The sequence below is a fragment of the Nerophis lumbriciformis genome, linkage group LG06, assembly GCF_033978685.3.
Source record: "Nerophis lumbriciformis linkage group LG06, RoL_Nlum_v2.1, whole genome shotgun sequence".
Taxonomy (NCBI): Eukaryota; Metazoa; Chordata; class Actinopteri; order Syngnathiformes; family Syngnathidae; genus Nerophis; species Nerophis lumbriciformis.
Window position 1 is genome coordinate 57,330,074 of NC_084553.2, and position 13,745 is coordinate 57,343,818.

Consider the following 13,745-nt stretch of genomic DNA (forward strand, 5'->3'; position numbering starts at 1 on the left):
TTTTACTTGTTTTAAGTGTTTTGGTCCTAAATGATCTCAGTAAGATATTACAGCTTGTTGCTGAGATTTGATGACCTATATTGAGTAAAACATGCTTGAAGCTAGAATATCAACTGTTGCAAAGCTGTGTCATCAACACTCACAAGTATAAAACTACTTTTTTCAAGTAATAATTTCTTACTTCAAGCATGAAAAAAAAAACATGATGCCGAGCGCATATCATCATGTCAAGATAATGGCACTAGCATTTACTTCATTTAAGAATATTTTTCAACATATTGAGCAAAAAGGTTTAATTTTTTTTTTTACCGAGAAAAGTGCACTTGTTATTAGTGAGAATATACTTAATTTAAGGTATTTTTGGGTTCATTGAGGTTAGATCATTTTACTTGTTTTGGAAAGTCTTGACAAGCCGAATTTTCTTGTTCTATTGGCAGATAATTTTGCTTACTTCAAATAAAATACCCCTAATTATTGTATTTTTTTTTTTTTATTTTAAACACTGACTTTTTGCAGTGTATACAAAAATGTTTTATAATATCTTACAGCTCACTAATATCACTGGAAACTAGGTGGTACAATAAACTTGTCAACAAGGTATTTTTCTACGTAAACTAGCTGCTAATGTTAGCTGGCTAGCAAAAGGTTTTGTAAACATTGTGGACGGACTGATCACAAATTTAGCATTGGGTTTTCTACGCAATGTAAAAAAAGAAAAAAAACAATCATTATAGATTGCTGCCACTATTGTGTAACTAAGTAACAACAGTGTTGCTCATTTCCATCCCATATGGATTCACTTCCCTAGCCCCTAAATCGAGGGTCGGCAACCCGCGGCTCTAGAACCACTTGGAATTTCCCCAATTTGTGACCTTTTCCCCAAGTGTGCACACTAAAAAATGTTGGGTTAAAAAATAACCCAATTTTAACCCAACTACTGGTTCAGAAAAGGACGAACCTGTCAGGTTTGTCACTGACAGTTCAGTTAGGTTTTGGTTTTTCCTGTCTATTTCCTGTCAGCGCTCTTATTTTGGTTATTTCCTGATTATCTCCCTGAGTGCTTTGTCCCCTCAGCTGTGGCTGATTGGCACCTGGCCACACCTGGTGTCAATCAACCAGCTGCTATTTGAACCTGCCTTCCTCTCCAGTCAGTGCTGGATTATTGTCACTACTACCTGTCATAATACTTGTCGTTGTAGCTCTGTCTACTTTTGTTCACTCTGCTCATGTCATAGTTCCTTCGTGTCACAGTAAGTGTTTTTGTTTCTTGTCGACAGTTACCCTTTGTGTTATTTTAGTTCATAGCCAAGTTTGTTCTACGCCTTGTGCGCGCCTTTTGTTTGTACCGTACCCTTTTGTTTGTTTTTTTGCTATAGTGTTAAATTAAATCATGTTTTCCTGCTCAATGCCTGCCGCCATCTCTGCATCTTGGGGTTCGTCACCAACACACTCTGACAGAACCCCTAATTTGAGTTATTTTAACTCAATATTTTGGGTTAATTATTTCAACCCAACTTTTTCAACCCAAAAATTTAGTTATGCTAACTCATGTTGGTTTAATTTTTTTTAACACAAAAGCTGGGTTTTTTCCATACAATTTTGGGTTATTCCAAACCCAACTATTGGGTTATGCAATTTAGCGCTCCTTGACCCAATAGTTGGTTCAAAATTATAAATTTTACTGCTGGTGTGTCCTACTCCTTCCCAACTACTGATCAAAATGATTTTCATTCCATTAAAATATACTCAAAAGCAAGACATGAGTGACATTTTTTTTTTTTACAAGAATTGCCGTGTATGATCATAGTAGTCCTATACAGCGTGCTCAAATATTTTCATGTACATAAGATGTGTGATTGTAAATAATGTTAATCAGATTAATCCTTAATAAAATTCCCTTCAGGAAAAAAGTACCTTTTTAATAATAAAAAAAAGTGGTCCATGTAGCAGTAAATGTGTAATATGTCTGCAAATGTGTAAATATTTGTTGTTTCTCTAAATGCCATTTTTTTTTGTAAGTTTAATTGCTGTGTTTAAATAGCAGGGTGTTTTAGGGGTGGTTTCCTTAAAATAACCCCTAATAAATCACATTGTTATTTACTGTACGGTTATGCTTAGGGATGATGTTCGAAACCGGTTCTTCCGGTTGTTCGCTAAGAAAAGAACCGTTCGATAAGAAAAGAACCGATTCCATGGACTCGAATCCCTTTTTGAGAACCGGTTCCTGTTATCGAGGCCACTATAGTAAAGAAAAAGAGTTGGTTCTTTATTCGAATCCCTGGGAACGAATTCCGTCCCACAAGAAATGCCCTGTGGGACATCACACAAGCAGCAAAAATAACGGACCGGAAAAAACGCCTCAAGGCATGGCTATTCACCTATAGCAGGGGTTGGCAACCAGCGGCTCTAGAGCCGCATGCGGCTCTTTAGCGCCGCCCTAGTGGCTCTCTGGAACTTTTTCAAAAATGTATGAATAATAGAAAAAGATGAGGGGGAACATTTTTTGTTGTTGTTTTAATATGGTTTCTGTAGGAGGACAACCATGACACAAACCTCCATAATTGTTATAAAGCACACTGTTTATATTAAACATGCTTCACTGATTCGAGTATTTGGCGAGCACCGTTTTGTCCTACTAATTTTGGCGGTCCTTGAACTCACCGTAGTTTGTTTACTTGTATAACTTTCTCCGACTTTCTAGGATGTGTTTTATGCCACTTCTTTTTACGTCTCATTTTGTCCACCACACTTTTAACGTTGTGCATGAATGCACAAAGGTGAGTTTTGTTGATGTTATTGACTTGTGTGGAGTGCTAATCAGACATATTTGGTCACTGCATGACTGCAAGCTAATCGATGCTAACATGCTATTTAGGCTAGCTATATGTACATATTGCATCATTATGCCTCGTTTGTAGCTATATTTGAGCTCATCTAGTTTCCTTTAAGTCCTCTTAATTCAATTTATATCTCATGACACACTATCTGTATGTAATATGGCTTTTAATTTTTTTGAGGCTCCAGACAAATTTGTTTTTGTATTTTTGGTCCAATATGGCTCTTTTAACATTTTGGGTTGCCGATCCCTGACCTATAGTGATCACAGAGACAGGTTGTTTTTGTGTTACTGTATATATTTGTTTTTCTGAAAAATCCCACTTAATATACTTTGGGTAACAACAGTCAATATGTATTTATTTTATTTTTTTAGGGGGGTAACAGTCAATATTTATTTATTTATTTTATTTTATTTTTTTCTCATAAAATCAAATCAAATCAAATCAAATCAACTTTATTTATAGAGCACATTTAAAATTTACCACAGGGGTAGCCAAAGTGCTGTACAATGAACAGGTTAACAGATAAAACGAGTACCGAGCAAACACAACACAACACAAACAGAACACGATAAAAAATAAATAATTGAAATAGAATAAATAAAAACATAAAAACAGGTTCACAGCAGGTGTATTATGGGGCGCCATTGCAGGATGGATATCACTCAGTGTTAAAAGCCATGGAATAAAAGTATGTTTTTAAGAGAGATTTAAAAACAGGAAGAGAGGAGGCTTGTCTAACACTCAGGGATAGGTCGTTCCAGAGCTTGGGAGCAGCAACGGCGAAAGCTCTGTCACCTCTAAGCTTCAGCCTTGTGTCAGGGACCGTCAACAGCAGCTGATCGGCTGATCTTAAGGATCGGGTGGGGCAGTAAGGCTGAAGGAGGTCGGAGAGATAGGTTGGCGCGAGGTTGTTTAGACATTTAAAAACAAATAAAAGGAGTTTAAAATGTATTCGGTAACGCACAGGGAGCCAGTGAAGGGACGCTAAAATAGGGGTGATGTGCTCACGTCTGCGGGTCTGTGTTAGCAGACGAGCAGCAGAGTTCTGCACGAGCTGCAGGCGGGCGAGGGAGGCCTGGCTAATGCCAACATACAGGGCATTGCAGTAGTCAAGACGAGTCGAGATAAAAGCGTGGATTAATTTCTCAAGATCATGTCTTGATAGAAGCGGTTTCACTTTCGCTATTTGGCGTAATTGATAAAAGCTTTTTTGAACGACGCTGCTGATTTGTTTTTCGAATTTAAAATCTGAGTCAAACTTACCCCCAGGTTTGTGACAGAGTCGCTGAGATACGGGGTCAGAGTGCCGAGGTCAACGTTGGGGGAGGGAGAGCGACTTGGACCGAACAACATAACTTCTGTTTTATCTTCATTTAGGCTCAGGAAGTTAGCTGAAAGCCAGACTTTGATGTCGTGCAGGCAGTCAATAAGACGTTGAACCGTGTTATTTTGTGCCATGGGAAAATAAATCTGGCAATCATCGGCATAAAAATGAAATGCAATACTGTACTTCCTAAAAATAGAACCAAGGGGGAGAAGGTAAAGCGCAAATAAAATTGGGGCAAGGATTGAGCCCTGGGGGACCCCATGTGGTAAAGGAGCTGTGGACGACATAAAACTGTCTACTTTTACACAAAAACTCCTGTCGGTTAGGTACGAAAATAAAAGTGAGCTTTTGTTAAACCAGATATTGTGTTTTTTTTCCCATATACAACAACCTATCTGGATTCGATAAGAGAATCGATAAGGAATCGGTTCGATACGAGGATTCGAAAATGGGCTCGAACTCGATCATTTCTTCTCAAACATCATCTCTAGTTATGCTAGAGGGGGTCTACTGGATTCAAAGTGTGTGTTCAAAATGTTTATGTACTGATTTAAAGTCACATTTTTGTTGTTGTACAGAGACATCCGATGTTTCAGTGTGAGGACATTTACCTTGAAGTCTTCCGGAAGCAGCAATTTGCAGGTCCTGAGGAAACTGAGGATGTAGCGGAATATCTCTCCGTCACGATCTATGAAGTAGTGCTGCTTCAAGCTGTCCAACACGATGGGCTCGGTACCGTTGAACAGGCGACTTATCCTGGAAATTGACACAAGCAAACACACACACACACACACACAAATGTTTAATGGAATGAGCCCGCTCTCCTCAAATGCATGAAACAATTACCCTCCATTTATTTTTCAATTTTTGAAAAAAATGCTTTTGCATGGCGGCTTGAAACAAGGAGCTCAAGGCGGCGTTTTCCTCCATTCCAGACTCGTTTGAAGTGTCCCTTACCACGGACAGATTGCAACAACGCACACTTGCCGTGTGTACTTAAAAAAATAACGACTAATGGCATCAATGTAGCATTACGCCGCTATTACTTGGCCTGTTACGCACCTGGGGAATGGAACAGGAACGGGTAAAAGGAGGAGAGTGACTCACTAATGTTAGGACATAAAAATAATAATACATATGAAACCATTCTGTACAATGCTGTACATTTTCATACTCAATAACATGGTGTAGTACTGTTGTAAGTAAAGCGAGAACAATGAAATAGAGGCAACTAGCTTTACACATACAGATAAAGAAAGGAAAAAAGTTAAATAAGTAGTATAAATTGAGCCTATGTAAATACATTATTTTCTGTCATGCCCATAATTGAGAACCATTGTCATACACTGTCAGTAGTCACCTTGTTGTCTACGTTTTCTCGTGGTTAACTTCCTTTTACACAAAGTTCTGTGGTCAGATGAAACCAAAATGTAGCTGTTTGGCCACAATACCCAGCAATATGTTTGGAGGAGAAAAGGTAATCCCAGGAACACCATTCCTACCGTTAAGCATGGTGGTGGTAGTGTTATGCTCTGGGCCTGTTTTGTTGCCAATGGAACTGGTGTTTTACAGAGAGTAAATGGGTCAATGAAAATTCTTCAGGACAACCTAAAGTCATCAGCCCGGAGGTTGGGTCTTGGGCGCAGTTGGGTGTTCCAACAGGACAGCGACCCCAAACACACGTCAAAAGTGGTAAAGGAATGGCTAAATCGGGCTAGAATTAAGGTTTTAGAATGGCCTTCCCAAAGTCCTGACAATGCTGAAGAAACCAGTCCATGTCAGAAAAACCAACATATTTAGCTGAACTGCACCAACTTTGTCAAGAGGAGCCCCAAGTGGAGGAGTTCAAGTACCTAGGAGTGTTGTTCACGAGTGAGGGAAGAGTGGATCGTGAGATCGACAGGCGGATCGGTGCGGCGTCTTCAGTAATGCGGACGCTGTATCGATCTGTTGTGGTGAAGAAGGAGCTGAGCCGGAAGGCAAAGCTCTCAATTTACCGGTCGATCTACGTTCCCATCCTCACCTATGGTCATGAGCTTTGGGTTATGACCGAAAGGACAGGATCGAAATGAGTTTCCTCCGCCGGGTGGCGGGGCTCTCCCTTAGAGATAGGGTGAGAAGCTCTGCCATCCGGGAGGAGCTCAAAGTAAAGCCGCTACTCCTCCACATGGAGAGGAGCCAGATGAGGTGGTTCGGGCATCTGGTCAGGATGCCACGCGAACGCCTCCCTAGGGAGATGTTTAGGGCACGTCCGACCGGTAGGAGGCCGCGGGGAAGACCCAGGACACGTTGGGAAGACTATGTCTCCCGGATGGCCTGGGAACGCCTCGGGGTCCCCCGGGAAGAGCTGGACGAAGTGGCTGGGGAGAGGGAAGTCTGGGCTTCCCTGCTTAGGCTGCTGCCCCCGCGACCCGATCTCGGAAGAAGATGGATGGATGGAGTGGTCAAAAATTCAACTATCAAAAGCACCTTATTGCAGTGAAACTTGCCAAGGGACATGTAAGCAAATATTAACATTGCTGTATGTATACTTTTGACCCAGCAGATTTTCAGTAGACCCATAATAAATTCATTAAAGAAACCAAACTTCATGAATGTTTCTTGTGACCAACAAGTATGTGCTCCAATCACTCTATCACAAAAAAAATAAGAGTCGTAGAAATGATTGGAAACTCAAGACAGCCATGACATTATGTTCTTTACAAGTGTATGTCAACTTTTGACCACGACTGTATCCTGGTCTCTCCAGTTTAATGCAGTCATTAAATACCAAGTCTCGTCTTAAAACCCACTTTTATTCTTTGGCTTTTAACACTACATGAGTTGTGTGGTCCTCTGTGTTTTTTGTTTTTTTTTAATAAATTTTGATTTTTTTTTTATTTACTCCTTTAAATGGTTTTACCCTTTAAATCATATTTATTTTTATATTTTTATTTATTTTTTTGTTTTTATTCAGTCATTGGTGGAGCTAAGGTTAATATTTGAATATTGTTTTTAATATTGTTGTGCAGCACTTTGGAAACATTTTTGTTGTTTAAATGTGCTATATAAATAAAGTGGATTGGATTGATTGGATTGGAGGAGAATGCGCGTGCGCTCGACACACACGTTAAGTTAACTTTCAGTTTTGATCCCCGCCAAGGCGTCTCGACCAAGGTGGACAAAAGCATGAGGGACGGAGGACCATTTTAGTCACCTCTCATCATTGTAGACAGCCTTAGAACAAAAAGAAGACTGTTGAGGGGCGGGGGCTGTACTATCCATCCATCCATTTTCTACCGCTTGTCCCTTTCGGGGTCGCGGGGGGTGCTGGAGTCTATCTCAGCTATACTAATAATGGGTTAACAAATGGAGACAGTTTGACCGAGTATTTTAATTTCCATGTATTCAAATGAAAAAGTCAACATTTCCCCTTGTTTTTAAAGACTTCCTAAAACAAATGATAATAAACCCTTTTTTTTTTTACCCTTCAGTTAACAATTTGTTTTGAAATGTCTCTTTTAATCCCGCATCTATCTACATGTTTGGCCTTGGCGGAGGTCTGCGCCCTCCTGCTTGCATTCATCATTTTTTCTGCAAATGTTGAACGTGGCTTTTTAACAATTAAAAAGCGATGTCGGGCTCGGGGCTGCTGTTTTTCCTAATGTTTCATCTTGTTACTGCCACAATAAATGTGCTTTTTTTCAGCACAATGGAGGGAATGTTAGTGAATACTGGCACTGCATTTCACACAGTTTCCATTGTTTTTTTCCCCGCTTTGGGTCCCTTAGCGAGACATGTGTTCTGTTATTGTCCTGGCTTGTTATTGTCGTCTGCTCTTTAATATGTCGGGTGACAAAGATAATTGTACAATAATTCCATCCCCCCTGCCATCATGGAAAATTCTGACTCATTTAATAGCAATGGCAGCGTTTGAGTCAGTATGGGGTCAGCTGACCTCTACAAATTCTCTTTTCACGTTTCTTCTTTGACCGCTTTAAGAACCAAACCGTTTCTCTTTCTCCTCTTTCCTTTCTTTTCTTTCTTCTGTCTCCATCCTCCCATTTTCTCTCCCTCGCTCGCTTTTTCTCTCTGGAAATCGATGCAAAATGCTTTATAAAAAACCAATACTCATCTCCCTGTTTGGCCCGAGGTGTTCCTTTCTCATATGGTCTTGCAATTCTTCCAGCTAGAATTTCACCATACGCCTAAGGGCTAACTCTGTTTTTCATCTCCACTTTTTTAAAAAGCAATTAAAATGCTGCCTGTTTTTCTTTTTCTTTTTCACCCCCCCACCCCACTCCGCCACCACCACCCTCCACCTCCTCCACTCACTCACTCACTCACTCACTCACTTTCCTTCTCTCTGCTGGCCTTCTCCTCATGTTTCCATATTCTGTTCAATTGGATAAAAAGGTTACGTGCATATGTCGACAAAAGTATTGGGACATTCTGCCTACAGCAGGTGTGTCCAAAAGTCCGGTCCAGGGACCATTATAGCATGTTAGAATATGATTAGTTTTATATTTACCGTATTTTTCGGACTATAAGTCGCTCCGGAGTATAAGTCGAAACCGGCCGAAAATGCATAATAAAGAAGGAAAAAAACATATATAAGTCGCATTTTTGGGGGAAATTTATTTGATAAAACCCAACACCAAGAATAGACATTTGAAAGGCAATTTAAAATAAATAAACAATAGTGAACAACAGGCTGAATAAGTGTACGTTATATCAGTGGTACCCAACCACCAGGCCGCGGCCCGGTACCGGTCGATTGGTACCGGGCCGCACAAGAAATAAAATTAAAAAAATAAAAATAAAAAATAAAAAATATATAATAATAATATTTTTTTTTGTTTTTTTTGTTTTATTAAATCAAAAAAATAAATAAAAATAATAATATATATTTTTTTTTAATAAATAAAAAATAAATAAAAAATTTGTTTTTTTTTGTTTTATTAAATCAACACATAAAAAAAAGATACACTTACAATTAGTGCACCAACCCAAAAACCATACCTCCCCCATTTACACTCACTTTTTTATGACCAAAAAAAAGAAAAAGAAAAAGAAAAAAAAAAAGAAAATACCCCACCCCCCCCTGTCCGTGGGACACATTTTCAAGCGTTGACCGGTCCGCAGTTACAAAATGGTTGGCGACCACTGCGTTATATGAGGCATAAATAACCAACTGGTATGTTAACGTAACATATTATGGTAAGAGTCATTCAAATAACTATAACATATAGAACATGCTATACAATCTGTCACTCCTAATCGCTAAATCCCATGAAATCTTATACGTCTAGTCTCTTACGTGAATGAGCTAAATAATATTATTTGATATTTTACGGTAATGTGTTAATAATTTCACACAGAAGTCGCTCCTGAGTATAAGTCAAACCCCCCGGCCTAACTATGAAAAAAACTGCGACTTATAGTCCGAAAAATACGGTAATAACAATATTTATATACATATAACGTATAATTTATTTACATATATTTATACAATAAAATTAAACCAATATCATAAATATAAAGAATGTATATTAATAAATAATAAGCATAATATATTTTAATTAATAAATAATATCACTCGGCTCTCTTAATAAGCTGTAAAGCATCTGCAGTACATCCGAAATGCTGCTGCTCGAGTCCTGACTAGAACCAGGAAGTACAACCATATTAGTACAGTGCTTAGGTCACTGCACTGGCTTCCGGTTGCTTAAGAGAATAGACTTTAAAACAGCTCTGCTTGGGTACAAGTCTTTTAATGGTCTTGTGCTAAAGTACATCTCTGACATGTTAAAACTATATGAACAATTTAATTGTGCATATGACAACTGAAAGTATTTTATCGACACTTTTTGATTTAAATTTTAACTATAATTGTTAATAATAATTTTATGTTATTGTTTTAATTTAAATTATGATAGTTATTTTATTTTAATCTTTTGCCTTCTTGTAATTTTCTCTAAAGCTTTGTGTACGAATTATGCGCCATAAATGAACTTGCTGAAATAAAAAAATAACAATAGATAACATTTAAAAGTTGCAAGGTTACAAGTAAAAGCTAAAATGTTGAATATTACAAGATACTACATTCAAACTATTTGATTTGCCGAATATAAGAACAACTTTGCTGTAGATTGTGTTTCCTTTAAAGGGGACCTATTATGCAAAATAAACGTTTCTTATCTATTGGTACGTGTTTTTGTGTATTTGGCACGGTGGAGATATTATAAAACAATCTTGCCTTCCTTCATATTTCCTCCAAATTTGTGACCTTTTTCCCCAAGTGTGCACACTAAAAAATGTTGGGTTAAAAAATAACCCAATTTTAACCCAACTGCTAGTTCAGAAAAAGACGAACCCCTAATTTGAGTTATTTTAACTCAACATTTCGGGTAAATTTTTTCAACCCAACTTTTGCGTCGAATTACTTAACCCAAAAGTTGAGTTATGCTAACTCATGTTGGTTGATTCATAACCCAACTGTTAGGTTGAATTTTTTTACACAAAAGCTGGATTTTTTCCAATACAATTTTGGGTTATTCCAAACCCAACTATTGGGTTGCGCAATTTTGTGCTCCTTGACCCAATAGTTGGTTCGAAATTAATTTTTTTTTTACTGCTGGTTTGTCCTACTCCTTCCCAACTACTGATCAAAATGATTTTCATTCCATTAAAATATACTCAAAAGTAAGATATGAGTGACATTTTTCTTTTTACAAGAATTGCCATATATGATCATAGTAGTCCTATACAGCGCGCTCAAATATTTTCATGTACATAAGATGTGTGATTGTAAATAATGTTAATCAGATTCATCCTTAATAAAATTCCCTTCAAGAAAAAAGTACCTTTTTAATTAAAAAAAAAAAGCCTTTTACCCAAAAATTCGTTACTCATTGAAAAACGACCCAAAAATGGTTCATAATTTTGAAAACCCAGAAATTTTGTTAAAATAATACCTTTATAACCAAAAAATTGATTGCTCTCCATAAAAATAACTCAAAAATTTAACCCAACACTTGCAACTCATATAATGAGATAGCAAAATAACCCAGCATGTTTTAGTGTGTGATGTCAGGGGATATCGCCATATATGGTAGAGACTGCCAGACCGCCGTTGTAGTCAGACACTGAAGTCAATAAGCTCCTATAATCTTGTTGTGGGGCAGACTGGCTCGCACATGCACATGCATTGTCAGCTGTTGCCATTTCTAATACAAAGTAGCTTATAGTTTGAACTTGTATGTGTCAGTAGACTAGATAGGGAAGCGCTAAAAACTACAACATATATAACGGGAGAAGACAAAGTATAAGTGAAGCCAGTACCGTATTTTTCGGACTATAAGGCGCACTTAAAATCCTTTCATTTTCTCAAAACTCGACAGTGCGCCTTATGACCTGGTGCGCCTAATGTACGGAATCATTTTGGTGGTGCTTACCGACCTTGAAGCTATCTTATGTGGTACATGGTAAAATGGTAAGTGTGACCAGTAGATGGCAGTCACACATAAGAGATACGTGTAGACTGCAATATGACTCAAGTAAACAACACCAAAATTGTACATGTTCCATTGAAAATATAGAACATTACACACGGCACTCAAAAATCTATCAAAATGTTTTAGTATGCCTTTGGTAAGCTATGAAGCCGCACCGCTTGATGGATTGTACTGTGCTTCAATATACGAGTATTATTATGGTGTGTGTATAAGGTAAGACATATTATCTGGCGTTTTGTTTCGCAATATTACGCAAAAGCAACTTTTATTACCTTCTGGTACCTGCTGATCTTTATTTGGGATCTGCATAAATCGATAAGTCGATAAGCTTCTTCTTTTTCTCTATCTTCTTGTTATGGGACATTCATCCTGCACTGTTGCCATTTCTAATATAAAGTAGTGTAAAGTTCTTACTTATATCTGTCAGTAAACTCGCCATGAAAGCGCTAAAACATACCGGTGTAGTGAGTTTATATTATTCACCCAAGGAACTTTAGTTATTAGAGAGTTCCGGTCGGACAGTTTTTCACGGGTCACATTTTCGGCTTTGTTATTGCACAAGTGAGCCACGGATGAGCAGATGCTGCTCCGTTATTGATTGAAGTAAAGTCTGAATGTCATTAAAACAGTTAGCTCCATCTTTTGACACTTCTTCCACTCCCGTCCTTGCACGCTACACCGCTACAACAAAGATGACGGGGAGGAGACGCTGTCGAAGGTGAGCCACGTAAATAAGACCGCCCACAAAACGGCGCATCCTGAAGCGACTGTCAGAAAGTGACTTGAAGATGATCTGTAAAACATAATCCATGCAACATTTTGATCAAAGAACCACCATTACATGTTATGTAGACCACAAGGAAGTGTTTTACATTTAGAAAAAAATTATAATAATGTGACCCCTGTAATGCGCCCTATAACCCGGTGCACCTTTTGTATGAAAATAGACCTGACTAAACCCGCTCATCGGCAGTGATATAATCCAGTGCGCCTTATGGTCCGGAAAATATGGTAAATAAGACCGCTCACAAAACAGTGTATCTTGCAGAGACGGTCAGAAAGCGGCTTAAAAATGGCCTTTAAAACATAATTACCAAAGATCCACCATTACATGTTATGTAGACCATGTTTTAAAAGTAGGGAAAAAAATTAGAGATGTCCGATAATGGCTTTTTTGCCGATATCTGATATTGTCCAACTCTTAATTACCGATTCCGATATCAACCGATACCGATATATACAGTCGTGGAATTAACACATTATTATGCCTAATTTTGTTGTGATGCCCCGCTGGATGCATTAAACAATGTAACTTTACCATGAATTGATTAACGTGGACCCCCGACTTAAACACTTTGAAAAACTTATTGGGGTGTTACCATTTAGTGGTCAATTGTACGGAATATGTACTGTACTGTGCAATCTACTAATACAAGTTTCAATCAATCAATCAAAAACAAGGTTTTCCAAAAATAAGAGAACAACTTCAACTCCAGTTATGGAAAAAAGTGCCAACATGTCACTGCCATATTTATTATTGAAGTCACAAAGTGCGTTATTTTTTTTAACATGCCTCAAAACAGCAGCTTGGAATTTGGGACATGCGCTCCCTGAGATAATCCTAATACCCACCAAAACTACGGGAAATACTATACTTTGACTTTCACAAAGTGCATTATTTTTAATTTTTTTTTAAACATGCCTCAAAACAACAGCTACAAAAACAATGAAGGCACACAGCTTCAGTCCAGAGTATACTAGAGCATACTTGCCAACCTTGAGACCTCCGAATTTGGGAGATGGGGGTGGGGGGGGTTGGTGGTAGCGGGGGTGTATCTTATAGCGTCCTGGAAGAGTTAGTGCTGCAAGGGATTCTGGGTATTTGTTCTGTTGTGTTTATGTTGTGTTACGGTGCGGATGTTCTCCCGAAATGTGTTTGTCATTCTTGTTCAGTGTGGGTTCAGTGTGGCGCATATTTGTAACAGTGTTAAAGTTGTTTATATGGCCACACTCAGTGTGACCTGTATGGCTTTTGATCAAGTATGCCTTGCATTCACTTGTGTGTGGGTAAAAGCCGCATAT

At 38.3% G+C, this 13,745-nt stretch overlaps 1 protein-coding gene across 4 annotated transcripts in view; it reads right to left on the reverse strand.

Moving 5' to 3' along the window:
* Window positions 1-13,745, reverse strand: part of LOC133608921 (BTB/POZ domain-containing protein kctd15) — a 107,350-nt gene that overhangs the window by 76,410 nt on the left and 17,195 nt on the right. For all 4 annotated transcript variants that reach the window (XM_061964576.2, XM_061964574.2, XM_061964575.2 and 1 more), the window contains one exon: window positions 4,779-4,923. In XM_061964576.2, coding sequence (XP_061820560.1) covers window positions 4,779-4,923 — 145 coding nt within the window. The remainder of the gene's footprint in view (window positions 1-4,778; window positions 4,924-13,745) is intronic.